At 38.8% G+C, this 22,567-nt stretch overlaps 1 protein-coding gene across 9 annotated transcripts in view; it reads left to right on the forward strand.

The window, feature by feature from the left end:
- FOXP2 (forkhead box P2) overlaps positions 1–22,567 on the forward strand; it is a 334,596-nt gene that overhangs the window by 202,546 nt on the left and 109,483 nt on the right. For 7 of the 9 annotated variants that reach the window (XR_014012537.1, XM_081211588.1, XM_081211595.1 and 4 more), the window contains one exon: positions 5,912–6,001. Coding sequence is in view for 7 of the 9 variants with exons in the window: in XM_081211588.1 (XP_081067714.1) it covers positions 5,912–6,001 (90 nt within the window). In the remaining 2 variants the exon portion in view is untranslated. Of the gene's footprint in view, positions 1–5,911; positions 6,002–7,827; positions 7,906–22,567 lie in introns of all 9 variants that reach the window. The other 2 variants (XM_081211593.1, XM_081211594.1) reach the window with 1 other exon arrangement.

Genomic DNA, 22,567 nt, shown 5'->3' on the forward strand with positions numbered 1-22,567 from the left:
CTGAAGTTGAGAGAGTACAACAACCCACGGTGCTATTTTTTTGCTTTTATCCCTCAATAGCAGGTTGGGCTGAGGCGGCAGTGTAGTTCACTGTTATACTCCTTTGCAGGTTGGAGGGTAGCTTGCAGCAGCTGTGCACTATAGTTTATTGTTAATACTGCAGGCCATAGGTGAAACTGAGGCTGCTTTGGACTCCTAGTAAAACAAACAAACAAAAAAAACCTGAACCTCTCAAGTTGCAGCAAAGGTCAATTTACCTAAATTGGTTCCACAACAAACCTCCTCCTCATAGGACAAATCAGGCATTCAGAAGCCTCATGCTCCATTGACTTTCATGCAGACTGGTTGCACTTTAGAATGCTCGGAACATAATGAGCATGTTTGTACTTGAAGTGGAACCCAAGTTAGAGTACTAACCTCTGGTTTTGTCTTTTTTGCTTCTTCAGTCATAAGCTCAGGTAACACACACAGGAATACACCGCATTATTTTCTTGTGGGGGGTCTCACTTGTATTTTACCTAACATTCTTTGATCATTTTGTAGAATCTCTTGAACCATTCTGGATGCTTTACCTTTTTCCCTTATTGCTTTGTCACTCAGGCTGTGATGCTTTGTTGCTGGGCTTCCCACTTGCTCACAGTCATTGCTCTTTAAAGTCATTCTTGTATTTGGAGCTGTGCAGGTACACACTGCAAAGTAACAACCAGGACTTTCTTCTCTGTATGACCGTCATTAACATGACTCTGTGGTCAGTGGGAATGAAATGGGAGATCGCACTTTCTCCACACAGATCCCCTGTAAGGTCAAACATGAGGGTGGGGCAAAGGCTGCTGAATCAGTTCTGCAGGAAAGAAGCCACTCCCACTGATGCCAGTAGTAGCTGGTGCGCATGTGCAGTAATGCGAAAAATCAAAAAAGCCAGCATAAAACTAGTCTCAGAAATCCCAGAGCAAAGGCTTAGAAGTAGTGGTATCAATATAAGCGTGCATGATAGAGAGAGAGAGAGAGAGAGAGCGCATCACCAAGCAGGCAAGAAGCAAAAATACTGGTTTAAAAACCCACCTTAATGCAGATCAGCCCTGAGTTAGATGGACCCATGATCTGACTCAGTATAAGGCAGCTGTATGAGTTCATATAACTAATCCTCTTTCCCTTTTTAAATTAAATTTGACTGGTATTCAACTTTCTGGGCAATTATTCACTCACATAGATGCTGAATTTGATAGTGTTCTGGTCACTGTTTCCAAGTGGTTTGAGACATCTTGCGCCATTCTTGCTTAAAAGAGCCTATTTTTACATTATATAGTAAAAGTTAAAATATTCCGTAACAAAATGGAGAATAAAAATAATCTCTTACGACAAGTCTTCCTCCCCCCCTCTTCCTTCTGGTTATCTGTAAAGTATACGCCCATTGTCAGTTTAACAGGGTAGTGCTTGTATAAACATTCTTGTTTCGCCTGTTCCATGTAATAGTTTCTTGTATCGTATTTCTTCTGACCCCGCTATCTGAAACCAATTATAGGAGATCCATTTGGGCTGCATCTATTTTCATAAGGAGCCCAGGCAGCAGAGATGAATATCAACATCAAATATGATTCTGAGTGCTTTGTTATTTATGTTTCAGAGAGATTTTGTAGCCTTCAGCTCTCAAGAATGTGTCATGCTGTGCTGTTTATACATTGAAGATATTAATGGCCATAGATGTCATTTTTCATTTTAACATCTCAAATGCAACAGGCTGATAGGTTAAACATTCCTGTTTTTAACGAAACAATATGAATGACATCTGTTTTCTTTTAGGAAAAAAATTCGAAAGGGAGGAAAACAACATATTTATAAAATAATTCAGTAATATATTAAGCAATTTCATTCCTGCTTAACACCAAAAAAGAGGTGTAATTAAAACATGTAAAAATGTAGCTCCTGAATATGCACGTAACAGGAACTTGTATGTATACACAGAATCTCAGTAACACTTAGCTGTAAAATCCAGAGAATCACACTGACTCCTAAGATTTACAAACCTGGTTAAATATATTATTATTATCTGTTTAAGGTTTTACAATTATCAAGAGTATATCAGTTTATTTGTATGTTGCTTACAAGTTTAGGAGTCACAGCAATATTTACCCGTAAATAGTGTGCAGTAATGTGTTCCCAAAGCCACATGATCAATATTTTGTGTAATATTGCCTGTTCTGGACACCTGTTGTCCAGAATGGTATTATTACTTTAATCCACATCCTCAGTGGCTTTATTGTTTTAAGCTGTCACATGTTCCATACTTTTACTGAATTAGATTACTTTGTTAAGTAAAAATGCTACTTAATTCCACACAGATGTTTTTGGAATTTGGACATGACCACCTCACAAACCTCTAAACTGCTACTCATTTCTAAACTGCTCGTTTTCAGTGAAAAGTTGCAATTTGTTTCATCAACCCATTTTGCGAGTTTTTGCTAATTGTGTTAAAGGGCAGACAGATCTTCATATACGTTTACAGAATGGGAGACTGGACCTTCTCAGTAATAGTGCAACCCTGGACTTTGGAGCGCTTTCCCCAGGAAGGAATGTCTGGTGCCAAGTTAACTATAATTTTTGCACCAGGAAAATCATTTTTATTCTTCCAGGCTTATGGGCAGCTTTAATGATAGCTACTCAATCCAGGCTTTAGTGTGTGTTTACTGATATTATATACAGTTTAATGCTTTTCTCATGTTTTCTTACATTAGAGATACTGTAAATTGTGTTGAGCCCCCCCCCCCCCGTAAGTCTATGGTACTTAAATGATACACATGTCTTACTAAATCAAATTATCCTCAGTTTTGAAAGATGCACTAATTCCATCATATGCTAAGCAGTGACAAATTCCATACATCATTCATAGCTCACTCATTTATCATGGATTTAACATGAGTAAGTGAATTGACAAAAGGAGAATTTAAGGTACTCGTCTCTATTTGTTTACCATACATACTTGCATAATTTTATTTGTATGTCTCCTTTCCATAGTTCAAACCATGCTCAAAGTGGCTTACACCATGAAAAAATACATTACAACATAACAAAAGCAGCCATAAACAATAAATTAAAGCATCAGAAAAAACACAACCAAATTGGAACAGATTCTAAATAAATCATAAGATTCAAAATAAAGAGACAAAAAAAATAATAGCAACAACCCACACAACAAAAACACTTAAAGCCCAGCCCAAGAGTCTACAACCACAATCTGTACTTCTCACAGTATTCCAGTTGTCAGCATTTCTAAGATACCCTTTCATACAAATTTAACATTTTAATTCGCATTTAGCAATTGAACACACAAGTTTAAGACAGGAGAAGGGTGCTCCTTTTGCATATAAAATATCCCTGCTTCAGTCCTTGGGGTTCCAGGTAGGAAACCCCTCAGATAACCTGGAGATCCACTTCCTGTCAGTGGTAGAGCATCTTTCCACACCCTGGTGTCCCCCAAATGTTCTGAACTACAAATTCTGTCAGCCACAACCAGCATGACCAGTGGTCAGGAATGATAAGAGTTGTAGCCCAGAACATCTGGAGGGCACCAGATGAGAGAAGTTCTGAGCCAGATGGACCAATGATCTTTTTCAGTATAAGGCAGCTTCCTAATAGGGGTATGTGCCATGGTTGTTCTACTTTCATTTCTTACGTGCAATTGCTGAGACTGCCTCCTTGTTTTGCAAACCAGGGATTGCTGTAAACCACTGTACCAGATCAAAGGGATGGAATGAGAAGCTGTCAGAGGTTGTGTGCACATTACAGTTTACTCTGCATCAAGTGTGCTCCATTGCTAGGTTTGGAAGCCACATACACACAATATTAGCCACATCCGTATCAATGCTATAGCTTCTTGAGAAATGCTGCTGTTTGGTGCATTTCCCCCTTCCATCCAATTAGAAGACGTAAGCCATATTCACTTTGCAGTTAAGCCAAGGGGTGTACATTAGAGACACCAGCAGATAGGTGCACATGCACAGATGACAGCTTCATGAATAGGTTTTATGGGGGAGCTTTCCACGGGTGGGGAAAGCAAACAGGTAATGTGCATCAGGTATAGACACCTCTTCCTCCTCTGTGCTTTGCATGATGCAAATATGACTTGAAACAGGGGAAACAGCCTCATGGTGTTTTAAGCTGCCAATGTGTACATAGCCTGGGAGACAACCTTGGCCATATTCTTCTCCTAAAAGCCCACTGTCCCATCCCTTGATGGTGCTTCCAAGCCTCCACGGTGCTACTGTAAACCTATAGCTACCGCTCTGCAATCTAAAATATTTTTTGGCTTAATAAAGGCAGACATTTTTTTAGGCTCAGGAATAAATGAGAGGCCTGCCTTTCCTCGGCAAGCTTTGTGATCCTCTTTTAAAATCTGTTGCACTTGAATTTAAAGCAAGCTAGGGTGGTTTCGTAGGGCTCTTGCTGGTCTGCAATTACTTGAAAAACCCAAGAAAACAGCAAGAGGATTGTTGTGGGTGTGCTTCAGCCACGTACTGGTGCCTTTTACAGGCGGACAAATCTGTGTTCTTAGGAGCTGGCGATAGTGCGTGCAGTTTGTTTACTTTGGTTTGCTGTGTCTGCGTGCTTTCTCAGAAAACTTGTATGGAGCCAGACTGTAGCAGCCCTCTCTCTGTCTTTTCATAATTGATCAGGGGATGACTGCTTTCCCTGAGGGTTAAGAACGTGGCAACTTTTTCTGTTTGCTCAGCATCTCAATGCAGTAGTTCAAACATTGTTCATACCAGCTGGCAGTGTAATGCCATATGCACATCTTGTCAAAGCAACTGTTGTCATGGCTACTGGAAACTATCTTTAAAAAAGCAGCTCATTTGAGTCTAATCAAAACTATACCTTTCTTTACCAGTTTGGCAATTTTAGGGTGCATACTGTTCAGGTAATCATTGCTCTGTATTTGCAAGTAGTTTTCTGTGCCAGTTCTACAGAAAATAAAATAAAACGTAGTTTTAATATTTTCAGATCACAAAGTAGCAACTCACTGGATTTGTTATAGGATAAAAAAGTGAATGAAGGCGTCTTAGTAGTTTCTTATAGTTGGTTTTGAAGGGTTCCTTAAAAAAAAAAAGACTACTATCCACATTAGTTTTTTCGCTTGTGTAGACCACATTTTAAAGTTAGATATTTTCCTGGTAATTGGCATCTTTCTCTTGTGCTCAGTTTTGTTTTACTTAATTCAAATGAAAAGATTTTTTTAATGCTATATTTTGATTGCAGTTCTATCACCCACAGAAGCTAATCTGATTGGCTAGGTAGTGATTTCTTTGTTCTCAGAGTTTATGAAGAATGCAAATGAAAGCCTCTTAATTTTATTTGGCATTAAAACTCCACTTTATTTTGTCAAACGAGAGGTTTCCCCTTGAATTGTAAGTACAAAAAAAGTGTTTTTAATCTTCAATGAATATCCTTATTAATTCACTTTCAAGATAATCTGATGTTGATTCGTCAAATTTAATTACAGCTTCCGGTAACACTTGAAGTCTACTGCTTTTGCTTAAAAATTGTAATATGAAAATGCAAATTGAATGATGATTTACAAGGGTGTGAGCATTTTAGCTGAACACTTAAAGACAAGTTCCTTGTGGAGATGAGGCTATTGATGCGGTTTATGATTTTTCCTCTTCAAGCACTTTATACAAATTAATGCTATTTCCTTGAGGATTTGTTGCACATATATACTTTTTCACAATATCTTGCATAAGTACTTTCTGTGGAATTTTCTTGGTGTGTTTAAAGAAAATGGGAAGTCTTCTGTTTTCAGATTGTATAAGGGAAGATCAAATTATGCTTGAAAGTTAACATTGGGTAAGTTACAAGCAATAACATTTTCAATTAAATGTTCAAAAATTATTTACCTTGATATTGTATTTACTTGCAGGCTTTGCAGGCAGCCAGACAGCTGCTTTTACAGCAACAGACAACTGGGCTGAAATCTCCCAAGAGCAGTGATAAACAGAGACCATTGCAGGTTAGTAAATCATCTTTACATCTGAGACCTAATCGCTGTAGCACTCAAGAACACCTAAATATAGGTATACAACTGTACCTTGTTGCATTCTTGCATATTTACATTTTTTGCAAATGGCTTTAGCTTTACTATTAGAACTGTAATTTATTAAGAAACGTTACTACACAAGAGGAACCCCTTTTATAGAAGCTTGTAGTGGCTTAAAAGGTCACACAGAGTGAAGCAGAACAATCTCGGGTCCAATAGGCGCTATACAAATAATCTTCCTACAGATAGCTGGGGAATTTTGTGCACATTCTTCACTTTGAACACTTGGTTGTAAAGTGGCAATTTTTCAGGAATGGAAAGCTTTCAGAACAATTATCTGAATATGCAAAGAGCAACCCCTCCTGCTATTAGAACGATGTATTTTATCGAACTGGTTGTGTGTTAAGGGCTCTCCCCGCCCTCTCTTCATATTGTGTAAGGATCCAAAAAGAATGTTTTTATCATGTGCTTCAGCTATTGTTCATAATATTTAATAGAAAAATACGCACAGATTATAAATATAAATCTTGTTAATCCGATGAGGATAGTGGTGTTTTTTTGTTTCGCTTTTATGGTTGTTTATAAATGACTTGGCAAAAGGAGTGGAACCAGGCCCTGCTGTCAAAAGCTAGTTCTGACTTGTTTTATGTGAACCAAATATTTGTTATTTCACTGCTGAAAAATGGAAGGTTCTTAAGTGTGCATATATTCCTAGGAGTAGTAATAATGTTGTTCTTCCTCTCATAATACAACCCATGCTTTTCTTTACTTCCCTCATAAGTACAGAGAAAGTTTTCAAGCTGATGCCATTGTATCTAAACAGGCATTTGAGTGAATTCAGTGTTTCACTTTCTTTTAAACCAAAGGCTGATTGAAATGTTACAGGCACTGCATGCAGGCTGCCAAAAATGACTTCTAGGTGACCGTGCTTCATGTGATATTTGAAATGTTTGAAAGCCACTAACCATGTGGTTAGCCGTAATCACAGGGAGTCTCTTTATGCTGGTGCCATGCAGTTCATGCGGCTGGTGGTAGTGGGGTGGGGAGCCTGCGCTGCCAGCGGAATCGTTTTGAGATGCTTAAAGTTGCCACATGGAACGCTGCTGTGCGGAGGTGATTTTTGACAACTTCCACGTGGAACCAAAATGAGAAGTAGAAAATAGGATATTTACTAGGGATGGCAAATATTTTCTGTGGAAACTAGTAATTGGTGATGGATTTGAACCCTATCCAAAAGAAAAAAAGCTTTTAGAGTTGTACAAATACTGACTTTCCCAACCCTGAGAACATTATTTTCCTTTGGTTCCGTGCCATTTAACCCCTAGGTTGCTGCATATGTCTCCTTGCTGGCTAGTCACGTATATGATCCCACCCAATCATGTAGTGAATGGGGATTGTGCCAAAATGTTGCATAGCTACATTTGGTGTAGTAATAATAATAATAATAATAATTTATTACTTGTACCCTGCCCAACTGACTGGGCTGCCCCAGTCACACTGGGCAGTTGATGGTGCCACTGACGGCAAGTGAAGACAACATAAATAAATAAGTGGACATTTCCCCAGGGGGTGCTGAAATTTTGCTTGGAAAGAGGAGACATATTTGTTACTGTTTGGGACTGTGAGTACTTTTCTCTCAGGGCTGCTGTAATACAGCTCTGTGCTAGACATGCATTGGGACAGGGATTCAGGGCCCTGGATTAGGGCATCCTGTTTGTGCTACATGAAGTAACAGCTTACTCCAGTGGATCCATACACATATGGAAGATCCATTGCTGATTATCTTGGGTCATTCACAGATCACTGTGTTGCTCTATGGACCTCTGAACTCTATCTGCCGAAGATGATAGCCTTGCTGTTGTTTCAGGATGAAAGATGTGAGTAAAGAGCCTCTGATTTTCCCAGTGTTGCCTCCGCAATACTACGTAAAATGTAGCATCCAAAGTAGCCCTTACTTCAGCCTTTCAAATATTACTCCTTGAACAAATAGAATGTTAAAATGAATTCAGAAGTTGTTATCCAAGGATAACAGATGATGTAAAAAGAGGACACAAAGTCTTCATTCGAACTTCATGATAAACCATGGTTTATTTGAGTGGAAATGAGCCACAGTGAGCCCTGGTGTTGTCTGCTTCCCTTCCTTCCTTCTCTGGCGCAGCAGCAAGGAGGGATTTGAAAAATTTTCTTCCATTTTTGATTAATCACAGCTTGTAGATGCATTCAGGCCTCACAGATGGTCATTGCTGGATGGGTTTGTTTGAAAGAAGCCAACTTCAGATTTTTTTCTGCAAACCGTAGTTAAGGTTTGCTATAGTTTAGGATCCAAATGTAACACTAAACTGCAGTTAATCAAAATTAGACGTAAAAGCTTGCTTTCTCCTTACAGCTACTCCAGAGGAGAGGGGAGGTAGACCTTGTCCCTATCATGAGAAATAAAGGAAAGTGTTTACTGACTTCTAATTCTGAGTAAATGCAGTTATACTTTAAAGCTCTGATTTGTCTCTTAAGCTTGGTCTTCTAGTTAAGTAAGTTAAGAAATTAACTTAACATATTTATATGCATCTAACATAATTTGAATTTGACACACATGGGGGGGGGATAGAGAATTTTATAACGAAACCTTGAAATTTATATCAAGGATTGGTGCTGAATATAGCCCACTACCATAGCCACAGCCCTCACCAGTCCTGCTCATTGCTATTCTTTTTTTTATATAAGATATTTATTAAGATTTTCAAAATATTACAAAAATAAAAATAGAAAAAAGAAAAATACAAAATAAAAATAATTAAAAACAACTCAGTCTTTCCATTACTTATTTTTCATTAGCTTGTTTCCCGGACCTCCTCACGCCTCCCTTTTTTGTATTCTAGATCAGTTTGTAGGTTCAGCAAATCCTTCCCCTCTTTGTTTATCCTAATCTTTAATCTTAAAATATTGTGACATTAAATCTTTACCTATTAGTAATCCATTTTTCATATTCCCTTATAGTATTGCAGCTAAAAACCACTTAGTTTCTATCCAACATCATTCTAACATTCATTAATTTTACAATATTTCTGTAAATAGTCTTTAAATTTCTTCCAATCTTCTTCCACCGACTCTTCTCCCTGGTCTCGGATTCTGCCAGTCATTCCTGCCAGTTCCATATAGTCAATCACCTTCATCTGCCATTCTTCCAGAGTGGGTAGATCTTGTGTCTTCCAATACTTTGCAATGAGTATTCTTGCTGCTGTTGTGGCATACATAAAAAAAGTTCTATCCTTCTTTGGCATCAATTGGCCAACTATGCCCAGGAGAAAGGCCTCTGGTTTCTTCAAGAAGGTATATTTAAATACCTTTTTCAATTCATTATAGATCATCTCCCAGAAAGCCTTAATCCTTGGGCACGTCCACCAAAGGTGAAAGAATGTACTTTCAGTTTCTTTACATTTCCAACATTTATTATCGGGCAAATGATAGATTTTTGCAAGCTTGACTGGGGTCATGTACCACCTGTATATCATTTTCATAATATTCTCTCTTAAGGCATTACATGCCGTAAACTTCATACCTGTGGTCCATAACTGTTCCCAGTCAGCCATCATTATATTATGTCCACCATCTTGTGCCCATTTAATCATAACAGATTTCACCGTTTCATCCTGAGTATTCCATTTCAACAGCAGGTTGTACATCCTTGACAAAATCTTAGTTCTGGGTTCTAACAGTTCTGTTTCTAATTTTGCATTGCTATTCTTGAATGTGTTTGCGTGGCTGGAAAGTACTTGTGAACTGTGATAATGCCTCTTGCTTACCTTCATGGACTTTGGAGAGATGTATGGGTGTGACCATGTAGAATCTTCTGACTTTTGTGTGGCTAGAATGCTGTACAAAGGTAGGAGTCACCTCTATTGTTCCCCGCCTCACTATTCTTTATAGTCCCATCCATATTTACCTCTGACCCTGCCCACGCCCAGCATATGGTTCCCAGATGTTTTCTCATGAGAGTACATGGCCCTCAGGCTAAAAAAACGGTTTGCCTCTCCTGGTTTATATATTTCTGATATTAACTGCCAATACAAAGCTCTGTGTTGTTCATTGGGTAGTGGAAATTTATATTGAATTTGTGACCCCATGGGTCACAAATAGTGACACTTCCTTTATTTTTGTTAAGCCATATTTAGTGTTGACTTGTTCCAGTATTTCACTGATGCAATTGTATTTAAAAAAGAACATTTAAAAGCCTGATGTGCACCTGATTGGTGCAGTCTTAAGCTGCAGTCCTATACTCACTTATTAAACTGTAAATGTCATTGAACACAGTAGCTGCATTTGCCAGTAGCCAGAAGCTGTTAACCATGATAGAGCCTGCTGGGGAGGGTTCCTGACTGTATTGATATTCCTGGTTCACATGTAACAAGAAACTGTGGTTTGCTGTGGCTTCCTTGTTTGTTCCCTGCTCACACATGAATGAAGTAGGAGTGAAGGGGATGTGTGCAAACACACTAAACTTGTGAATAATTTGGCTCATTAAGCGAGGATTTAATAGTGCAAACTGGGTTTGTGGGACTTAGGGTTACCAAAAGACAGGTACAGAAGGTACTGATCTACCAGACCCATAGCTTGCAAGGCCCCCAGACTGATCTTTCATTTAAAAAAATTCAATTCTGTAGCCCTTCTAAAAAGTTATGAAGCAAAATGTGCAGATACCTTTCTGATTTCTGTGTGATGACCAAGCCTGTCTCTTGTCACCATTCAGTATTTTTAGCCAATGAGTGAAATCAGAGTTGTTTTTTGGGGAAACCAGGCAATAGGAATCCCTGTTTTTCCTATAAACCAGGATGCCTCATTCCTGTGGGGCTTTCATCTGAGATCAGGTACTCCCTATAAATGATTTTTTGCTCATTCTACTACATGCAAGTGGATGTTAAAGAATCCCCCACTCTGCTCCCCATTGACAAATGCAAAACTCACTCCTAGGTCAGTGGGTACAGAAGTGCAGCCTTGGTTTTGGTTTAGGGTTGGCATTGAGGGAAGCAGGATTCTTGTTCTTTTAAGAAGTGTGTGACGGGCAGAAATCCAACAGGTGAAGGTTTTTCTCCTATGGAAATACAATTATAGGAAAAGCTTTACCCATTCACATTCTGTTACACATTTTATGATGCTTCCAACCACTGATTTATTTTGAGGGCCTCAACTCCACCTGCAAAAAAGGGCATACATTTACCTACAACACAAAGCATATGCACATTTTATATAAATCTATGTCCTCTTCTACAGCCGGACTGGAAAGCCCAATTCACATACAGAGTGAATTGAGCCCAGAAAATCCTGTAAGCACCCCTTCTTACAATCTTAATTTTTTACTAGGGTGTAATCCCCATTGATTAATTGATTAATTAATTGATTAGTGTAATCCCCATAGTCATGCTGGCCACATGACATGGAAGCTGTACACCGGCTCCCTCGGCCAATAAAGCGAGATGAGCGCCGCAACCCCAGAGTCAGCCATGACTGGACCTAATGGTCAGGGATCCCTTTACCTTTTTAATCCCCATTGAACACAGTGGAACTTACTTCTGAGTAAATATGCATATAGATTCCAATGATAAGAGATTTAATCCAGAAGTAATCCTCAATGAACTCAGCAGAAGATTCTCAGAAGTAAGCGGGTTTAGGATCAGATTGAAGTAAACGAAGAGGACCAGCATAGCCCATCAGCATCTTAAAGGGTTTCATATTAATGTGTTTCTAATTTCCTCTGTTTTGGCACAACTGACTGATCTGGCAAATGGAGACAGGTTGGAACTGCATTATAAGTCTAATAAAAAAACCTAATAAAACTTTATACCTGGCTCACACATCAGCAAGCAAACGGGGAGCATTAGGTAATGTTTGCCATCACATCTCCTGTGTATACCATGTTTTTATTTAAAGGCAAAGCTGATTTATATAATGTGGTATTTATTTAAATGAAAGTTCTATACAATGCATGTCTTTTTATTATTTTCTAGCAGATAATGGGCTTGGTTATGTTGGCAAATCCGTCAGCTGAAAATTACTGCAAACAATGTAAACCTACACAATGGCAGTTGTAGAAGGGCCCTTTTCCTGTGTTTTTTGTGGGGGGTGGGGGTTAAATCATGTGCATCAAACAACTCTATTAAATATTTCTAGAAAAGTGCAGACTTCCTTCCAAAGCAGTATGTTGGTACTTCTCTTGAAAATTCATTTCACTGTGGTCACTTGTACTGCACGTTCATTAAAAGTGGTTAAACTATTGAGCCTTTAATTTTAAAAAATCATCTTTTACTGGACCACAGATAAATGCTTTGGAAGAATGAATCATAGTTCCCATTAGGACATTGCTATGTTGATAGCAAACTAACAGTGATAGATGGACTGGCTGCTGAGTGCTAAGGCTTTATTGAATAAAAATGTGTTAGCTAAAGCAGGGCTTGTGCCTTGAACACCCTGAATTTGACCGTGAACTTAAGTTCTGTATGTGTACCAACCATAGATTCACTGTCGCCAAAGGTTTATCTCTCAGCCTCTTCTCCCATGAAACGCAAAAAGAGCATTTTTAACTCTCCTGAATTTTGGTGCCATAACCTCAAAAGGAAACTCAAGGTAAAAACCACATGCACAGTGGAAATAGTTTTCCTTAAGCATCTTTGATACCAAAGCTACCAAAAAAGAAAAAATACATGTAATATACAATATAAAGTATATAACTCTATGAGTTTTTAAGGAGCTTAATGCACATTACCTCAGTAATCCTAATAACGCTTTTTAATGTAGGTCAGTGTTATTTAAATTTGGCAGACTTAGAAACACAACTTCAGCTGACCTTTGGGATAGCTATGAAAAGAGGAAAATATAATAATAATAAGTGAATGTTCATATGGCACGTTCACACCATTTCTGCTCACGTGCTTTTGGTTCTAGACTTTGAGATGTGTTTATGGAGCTTGCCCTCAAAAGGTAGCCTCTTAGACAATGAGAGAAAGGACCATGGTTCAGTGACACATCACATGCCATGCAGCATGCCCCAGGTGCAGTCCTGGGCATCTCCACAGGTGTGCGCGAAAGACTGCCTGACACTTGGAAGCATCACTGCCAGACTGTTTAGCCAGCAGTGGGAAATCTCCAGCCTAATTAAGATCTGCCAAACTTCCCCATTTGCCCTGTGAAGCCATTTTAAGCAAACCATGCCCACCTGTCCAACATTTGCCAATGTGCTCTACATCATCAGATGTAGAGCAGATGGTGTATTTCTTTTTTTTTTTACTGTTTTTTTGTTGGCGCATTTTGTTATTTGATGATAACTTGTTGTGAGGCAGTGGCTAGAACTATACAGTGGTACCTCGAGTTACATACGCTTCAGGTTACAGTCTCCGCTAACCCAGAAATAGTGCTTCAGGTTAAGAACTTTGCTTCAGGATGAGAACAGAAATCGTGCTCCTGCAGCGTGGTGGCAGCAGGAGGCCCCATTAGCTAAAGTGGTGCTTCAGGTTAAGAACGGACCTCCGGAACGAATTAAGTTCATAACCCGAGGTACCACTGTATGCAATATTCCACATGTGACCACACCATAGATTTATATAACATAATGTCAGTTTTGGCTGTTTTAATTTCAACAACTGCCCTCATTCAGCATGCCTTTTACACCCCTGCTGCTCACTGAGTTTAGGATTTTGTTGAACCCTAAGACTTCTTTCTAGGTTAGTACATCCAGTTTATATACTTGCCCATGTATTTGTATACTCGGGACTTTTGCCCCAAAGTGTATCCCTTTCTCTTTACTTACATTGAACCTAATTGGCCATTTTGTTACCTACTTACTCTGAGGAAATCATTTTTGGAGCTTTTTGCAGTCCACTTTGGGTTTTTTCTATTTCAAATGATTTGGTGTGTCATCCACCACAAACTTGCCACCTCATTAATCACCCAAGACTCCAGTATGCTCACCACTTAACAATTTCCAGATCCAACCAAATTCCCGTTGCCATACTTTATGACAACTAGTGAGTTACAAAAATATTCCTTTATTATTTGATTGTTTAGTTAATTGATTGGTAACGTATGGGGTTCTGTGAGGTTCCATTTTGTCCCCACACTGTTTAATAAATACATGAAACTGCTGGGTGAACTCACCCAGAGAGTTGGAGTTCAGAGCCATCACTGTGCTAATGACACCAAACTCTGTTTTGAATTGTCCTCTTATCTTAGGGAAGCAGTAGAAAGGCTGAACTGCTATTTGGTGGCTATGAAGGACTGGTTGGGCAGGGCAAGCTAAAATTTAATCCAGACAAATCTGAAGTAATGTTGATGGGTAGAGACCGTGTGACTCAGGTTTGGGTTTACAACCTGTTCTGGATGGGATTGAAAAGATCAGGTTTGTAGCTTGGCTTTACTCTTTGAGTCCGTTTAACTGTAGGTGCTGGAGAGGCCATACAAACATTTCTAGTGAGGGAATTCAGGGAAATCTGAATTCTAAATCTCACGGGAAGCCCACAAAAAATAATAATAAGAAAACAGGCCCCACTGTTGTTATCTCCCCCCATCCACCCCAAAACTTACGGAGGCAATGGGAATGGTAAGCTGACCTGGTGCACTTATCTCTGATAATATCCCTCATCATGTGAGGAATGTAACACATAAGAATAAGACTATTGTGGCAGAGGACTATGTAAGACTGCCCTATAGGTAAATTTAGAAAATTGTAACTAGTGCGAAAAGTTTCAGTTGGGATGCTGACTTGTGTTAGCCGCTTCAAATTTTATCACACCAGTGTGTGATCGGCAATGGCTGCCAGTTTGCTTCCGAGCTCAATTGAAGATATTGATTGGTGTTGACCTTTAAAGACCTTAACAGCTCAGGACCTGCGACCATCAACTTCCATATGAGCCTTCCTGCACACTGATATTCCTGCTCTAGGTCTCTTGACACTGTGAAGCGGAGAATAAACTAGGGCCTTTTCTGCAGTGGCACCCACACTGTGGAATGTCTTTTCAAGCAAGCTGCATCAGACTCTCACTACGTTATTTTAAATGGCTGGTGGTGACATGCATCTTTTAAAAGGCCTTCTTTCTGGTACAGTATTTTGTTTAATTCTGATGGCTTTTTTGTAATGTTTACTGTGGCCTTGTTTATCAAGCTATGGTTTTGATGTATAATTTGGTTGAATTGTTTCCATGACTTGTTGTTGTTGTTGTTGTTGTTGTTGTTGTTGTTGTTGTTGTTGTTACCACTTTGGCTTTTCATTAAAAAAACAGGCAAGATATAAGTTTGTAAAATAAATATTAGGACCCGCATATTTCCCCCCCTCTACTGTTGGTACTTAAACATTCTGTATTAGAAGTCATGTGTCAGGAAATCATGACTCCTGAAAGCAAAGGGTTAAGCTCTGTGTGTACCAAGCGTGTTGTATAAATATCAAGCTGAATGGAATAGCGGGTGGCTAAGGTAAGCTTTGTTTGTTTAGCATGAACACTTAATTGAAGTAATCATTTTAGATAAGTTGGTGTGAGGAAAGTTAAATGTACCTATAGGTTTAATTACTTGGTGTTTATTTTATTAGCCTGTAGGGACAAGAAAATAAGTGGAAAATATATATATTCATGCCCATTCTCTTGCAAAGATTCACAGCTGAGTTAGTAAAATTTAAGGACAAAAAGAGATTACAATCCCAGTTCTTGATTCTTTATTTTACTCCAAAACTTTAGAAAGACAAATCCACCAAATAAATATAATCTAAGGAAAAAATGTTTGTTATTTTGAGGAGCATTTAAGCAAGCGGTCTGTGTTGGCAGCTAAATTTATGAAAAGTTTACCATAGCACACGCTGGCCTCATTTCGGCGTAACACTGAACCATGGAGTAGCAGTATGGCACAAGGCTGGCTGGCTTTTGGGATCATTTGCTCCCTGTTTTAAACCAACTGAGGGCTTTTGTTATGTCACTGAACTGCAACAGACAGTGATTAGTTTTTAGACGTGGCTTGTCTGAAGGAGATGGCTTCAAATGGCAATTCACAATCTTGGCTTGTTCAGATAAACCATAGCGAAAAATAAGTGTGATTAGTTGAAAATGGAAGCAAATCCTTCCATTCTCTTCCTTGTAGTCACACCTAGACGAAGAGATGGGAGGGCAAATGCTAGAGCCCATGGCTCACTTAGGCTAGTTTCCATAGTGCTAAACTTCCATGCACACACAGACCTAGCAGTTAGGCTCATTACCTAAACCAAAACACCACAGGGGTGGGTTTTTAGTGGGGACAGTAGAAGGAAAGAAAAAAAATGGGAGAGAAAGAGTGTGGCAAAAATGAGTGGACCACCTCTATCTCCGACCCCGCGCCTTTTGGCTTACTGGTGTTGTAGACACAACCAGCTGCAATTGCCATAGTGGCTGCAGCACACTGTGGAACAGCTGCACTGTGGAGGTGGTGTCCGTTCATGTAAACCAGGCCTAGGCAAACTCGGCCCTCCAGGTGTTTTTGGGACTACAATTCCCATCATATCTGACCACTGGTCCTGTTAACTAGGGATGATGGGAGTTGTAGTCCCAAAACATCTGGAGGCCGAGTTTACCTTGGCCTGATGTAAACAAGGCCTTTATACAAGAGCTCAGCCATGTGTGCAAGAGCAGCCCAATATATTTCCTTGGTCATTGTAGACAAGCTACCGTGACCCCTGAACAGACCCATGGTTTGCTTAAACTAAATATGGAATGATTTTTTCCCCCATGGCAAGGTGTTATATTTTTGAAGGGTAAGTCTATTTGGACAGGTTCAATTGTCTGTGTTCTAGTAACTTCTAGGTTAGTTTACTGCAATGTGCTGTAGTAACGGCTGACCATTTGGAAACTACAGCTAGTGCAGAATTCTGAAGCCATATTACTGAGATCAAAAGGTCTGAACATACTGCAATAAATCTGGCCTGACTGCACCGGCTACCAAAAAGTTTCCAGGCTCAATTCAGAGGGCCGGTTTTGGCCTATAAGGCCTTACGCCTCTCAAGACCCCAAACATCAAGGATCACCTATTCTCACTTGAATCAGCTTGGACCCTGCAGTCTTAACTTTCTTCATGGACCTCATCCAAAGGAAGTACAGAGGGTGGCTGTTTAATTGGAGGCTCTTTGTCTGTTCTTTTTTTTTATATAAATTTTTATTGGTTTTACAAAATTTTTAAAACAATACAAACATATAAATAGACATACAAACATGTATAGTTTCATAACCTTTTTTTCATAAACCTTGTTTCTCGGACTCCCCCATACCTCCCCTTTCTGCATCCCAATGTCCAAAATTTTCCAGCAACTTCTAAGTTAGTTCTGTCAAACATATGTCTTCTTAATCTTTCCTTCAGTCTAATCTTATATCGCTGTAACCCTTTCTTTCTCAAAACCTCGACATTCTAGCATTCATCAAGTTTATAATAGTCCTTAAGATAAATTTTAAATTTCTTCCATTCTTCTTCCGCCGTCTCCTTCCCCTGGTCGCGGATTCTGCCAGTCATCTCCGCCAGTGTCATATAGTCCATCACTTTCATCTGCCATTCTTCCAGAGTGGGTAGATCTTGTGTCTTCCAATACTTTGCGATAAGTATTCTTGCTGCTGTCGTAGCATACATAAAAAAGATTCTATCTTTCTTTGACACCAATTGACCGACAATGCCCAAGAGAAAGGCCTCTGGTTTCTTAGGGAAAGTACATTTAAGTACCTTTTTCATTTCATTATATATCATTTCCCAGAAAGCCTTAATCTTCGGGCACGTCCACCAAAGGTGATAGAAAGTACCTTCAGTTTCTTTACACTTCCAACACTTATTGTCAGGCAAATGATAGATTTTTGCTAGCTTGACTGGAGTCATGTACCACCTGTAGATCATTTTCATAATATTTTCCTTTAAGGCATTACATGCCGTAAATTTTATACCGGTGTTCCACAACCATTCCCAGTCAGCAAACATAATGTTATGACCAATGTCCTGTGCCCACTTAATCATAGCCGATTTAACTGTTTCATCGGCTCTTTGTCTGTTCTGTGCTTTCTGCAGGTAAACACAGGTGGTTCCATCATTGTCAAATTTTAGGCATTAAGCTAAAAGATTTTTATTTACGTAGGCTTTTGGTGATTCTGGGAGCCCCTACTGTAGTACTAGTCTTTTAATGGGGTGGGGTAGGACTTCTACTTATTGTGTGGCCTGAAAGGCATTTTTAGGAATTTTGTACCTCATTTTAAATTTGACTTTAAATTGTTTTTATATGTTGGCATTTTTGTTGTTGTTGGGTCACGTTGAGACTATTTTTTTGTAATGGCAGCTAACAAGTCAAGTAATAATAAATAATGCCATCCAAATTGGCAGCCACTCTTATGTCCTTAGGTAGCAAATTCTATAATTTTGTTTTGTGTGAAGTGGTTCCTTTGTCTTTCGTTCTTTCTGCATAGTTTCAATGGAAATCTATACTGAATTATAGTTCTGCTCAAACCTTTCAATTGGTATAATATTGTTCTTAATGCTCTGCAAATTTGTAGTACAGACTGCCTTGGTTCTCTTATACTTGTATTGCCTCTATTTATACAATATTTCCAAAGGACTATTTTAGAATTGCAATATATTTTTTCACCTTTGAGATTGCTTTGTTGCAATTTCTTAATAAGAGAATTAAAATGTTAAGAACCAACTTTTTGGACGTTTATCAGTATAGGAGGTCTTTTCTGCAAGTTAGAATTGAAGGAATAGAGGTTGAAAATTGGTTAAGCTGATGATGTAGAAATATTACTAGGTAACTCTTCAAAGAACTTTAAGCACACACTAAAGTGGAATGAGATATAATACAAGGTGGAAATGCAACTTAACACTCTCTCAAAACGCTGACACTTCTGATAGTGGCACATTGTCTTAAAGTTGCAATCTTGACATCTCCCTGACACTGGTGTTACTGCACATTCTCAGGTGAAAGCCGAGGGGCACATTTGAGTTGATACAATGAGGAAGCCTCGTTCCTTTATATAAAATAATAGTACAATGCAGAACTAAGAATTGAAAGTCACTATGTAGGGTTTATATATTTAATTTGTATCTGAAGAATAAAATTTCCTTTTAAAAATATATATTTTAACATTTTCTCTCATGGAAACCTTATAAACCAATTGCCACGAGATGTGGTGCTTACTTTAAAAAATGGTTAGATAGATAAAATCATAGCTCACACGGAAGGGAAGCAGAGTACAAAGGAATTGTGAGGATGCTCTCTTTGGCTTCCATCCCTGTTGCCATGCAGCTTATTCCCGCTTCCTGTGTGTTCAGGGCAAATATGTACAGAGGGGTTCCTGCTATACTCACCCAGGGCTCTAGATTGCAGAGGGAGCCTACACAAGTGCACCCTCAAAATGGTGATCTCCGGGGAAGGGTTCCCTCGATTTGATGTATGTCATAGGGCAATCCCTTAACCTTTGTTAACCCTGCTGAATAGTCAATAAGCAGTAGGTTGGTTGATTCAGGATATACAATCAATGGCCGCTAAAAACCTGCTGGCGCCTGTAATAATAAAACTGTGACCTGTTCAAATCCCAAGTGGCTATCCTGTGTTGTTGCAACTTCGCCATGCCTTGGCCTGATGATGATTAATGAAACAGAAGGGATAGATCAGGCTTCCTCAACCTCGGCCCTCCAGATGTTTTGAGACTACCATTCCCAGCATCCCTGACCACTGGTCCCGCTAGCTAAGGATCATGGGAGTTGTAGGCCAAAAACATCTGGAGGGCCAAGGTTGAGAAAGCCTGGGATAGATACTCAGTGCTGAAGGCAACGGTTCAGTCCCTGTTTCAGAATTGCTTCAGTTTCCAACCTAATTTTCAAAATCTGCAAATGTTAAACTGGACAAAGTGGTCTTGGCACAACTGATTTTTTCAGGTCACACCACAGAAGTGTGTAATGTACTTAAAATAGTGGTTTTGGAGAAAGTCACCTTGCACTTAATTGGTTCTAGAAGTGCAATAATAAAGCATTGTTTGGGAAACATTTACCAAGATTCCTGACGATACCTTTTTAGATTTAGATGAATTACTTTTAAAACAACCTCTTGCTCATAGTTAAGGAGACTAACAATCTTATTGGAAATGGTAGTTTGCTTCACACAAACTAAAAGCCCTCTTGGCAGTAGAAACACTAGCAATCATCTTCTTGCCTTGGAATTGGTTGCTAAATTTTTCGCCAAACATTTTAGAGTTAACTCGGCATTGTTAATCTTATGCGATTTTCACAGTTTCTTGCATAGTACTCTTTACACTAGTTTTTTAAAACAAATTATTGTGACTTTATATCCTTTTAAAGAACATTTATAGATCATTAACATAACTGCTATTAAATCACACTTAATCTCCTTAGCTAATGATATTCTAGAGCATACTCTGAGAAAAGAAATGTTCACTGTCAAGGCTGCTTCTATCATAACAGCATACAGGAACACTCCAGAAAGTAAATTATTTTAAAACATCTGTGTCTTTAAAAAGCCAGTGGTTCTGTGAAGATTTGGACTACAGTTACCTCTGATCATTATAAGTTTGTTTCCATTGTCGTGCTACATGTTATATTGTGCAACTTTATAATTAAAGCACAACCTTCATTCCTAAACAAATTTCAGTAATTCCAATTGATTTCAGGGATGCGACGGCATAGTTGCTAAATTGGACAGCTATCTGGTTGTGGTTCCTATGTTCAAAGTTATTAAAGACCTTTAAGAGGAATTTCACTGCAGCAATACAGCCTATTTATTTAATTGAACAGGCTCACAAAGATATAAATCTTCTTTACGAGGACTGCTTTTCTCCAATGAGCTGAAAGGTCATTGTTTAGTGGATTTTAAAATCTATTGAAGTTATATGGCAGACAACTTTTTAGTTGCCTACTGTGATTTGTTGATATTTGCATTTGGTTATGCTTTTCTAAAAACATGTTAATTGGGTATGTTTTATTTATAGAAAAAAGATACATCTGTGTTTGTGTATCATCTAAGTATCTACACAAATTGCTAGTAAACAAAGCCTGCATCCTGAAAATATGTATGTTCCATGTAGTAGAGTGCTGGTTGTACTTGTGAAGTCTTTCCCAATTGTCAGATCCCTCTCTATATCCATCTCTGGGTGAGGCAGCCACCCAGTGGAAGACTCCACAGAGATGTAAACAAGTTGCTTCCATCTTTAAGAGTTTGTCGTGTACTGCCTCAACTTACTTTTCCCTGCTGGAGTGAGTTTAAACTCACTGGCGTGTTCTAGTTGTAGCAGTAACTAGGAACTATTGAACGAAAGGATATTCTCTGTGTTCTCTAGCATTTTGGCTAGGACACATCTGTGTGTGTTTCTTGCTGTAAGCATGTCAAAACTTGCAAAGAAGGTGTTCAGAAAAGAGCCAGAAACACTTGACGAATTCGATCTTTGCAAATTCCTATGTGAATTGACCTCACCTCTCTGTCTAATGTATGGATCAGATTATTTCTGTCCATTGAATTTGGCTCTTCTCAGAATGTTGTGTCATATTCACTATCAATGAATGTTGTGTCGTATTCAATCAAAATGCAAAATATGTTCAAAACACATGAACCATAAACAGGTTTGCCAGACCCTCAGAAGAACTGCTAAAGGCAGGCAATCTCTGTTCTTGTTCCCTTCTTCAGAGGAGCATTTTGATGTTCTGTGCCCCACATAACTTCTTATTAAGATACTTAGCTGTGCCCACTTGGTTTTCTGCTTGCATTGCTACATACACAATTGTGTTTGAAATCACTTAGTTGATGAGATAGCCTACTACTTATTTTGGAGGGAGGTGGCCTACTAGTCAGCTAGATGCTCCCTAGATCTTTTGTGCTAAATATAAGTAAGCATATACTATTTTTAAGATATATGAACTTAAATACTTAAAAAATATATATTTGCCACTATCTGCTGCTGCAGAGGGAGAAGATGACAAACCGTGACTGTAAAGAGAGCACAGCTTGAAAGAAGTGATCTTTTATCCGATTCATTTTTCTGTGTGTAAATAGCATGTGAATATTACTCAAGCTACTGCTTTGTATAGGCCAGCTTTCCATCACCTTAATGCACTTTGTAGGAGGTGCATTTGTCTAATAACCTGTAATAGTGCTGGGTTTAATGTTTCTCAAGCCAACAACATGACCACTGTCAGAGGAAACTGAGCAAAACAAAAAAGTCTCTTCTTAAATGTGCATTACCATCTTAGCTATCAATGCTAAATCTAAATGATCCTAACAACTACAACAACAAAAAACCAGAAACCCACAAAACCACCATGACTTCCTATGCTGTTTTTTTTAATAACCCTCAGGGAAAATGCTAGAGTGCATAAATTATGGGATGGCACAACCAGCTACCCATTCAGATTATTGTGATGTGATTTGTCCTGCAGCTGCTTCAAATTAAGAACAGGTGTAGAAGGCAGATTATGCAAATACCTATATTAATGTAATTGTCAAATTGGTGTGTTTATCACTGTGCTTTTAAAGAGTAGACCATACTCTTATTTTAAATGTAAATT

The sequence above is a fragment of the Podarcis bocagei genome, assembly GCF_964188305.1.
Source record: "Podarcis bocagei genome assembly, chromosome: 10".
Taxonomy (NCBI): Eukaryota; Metazoa; Chordata; class Lepidosauria; order Squamata; family Lacertidae; genus Podarcis; species Podarcis bocagei.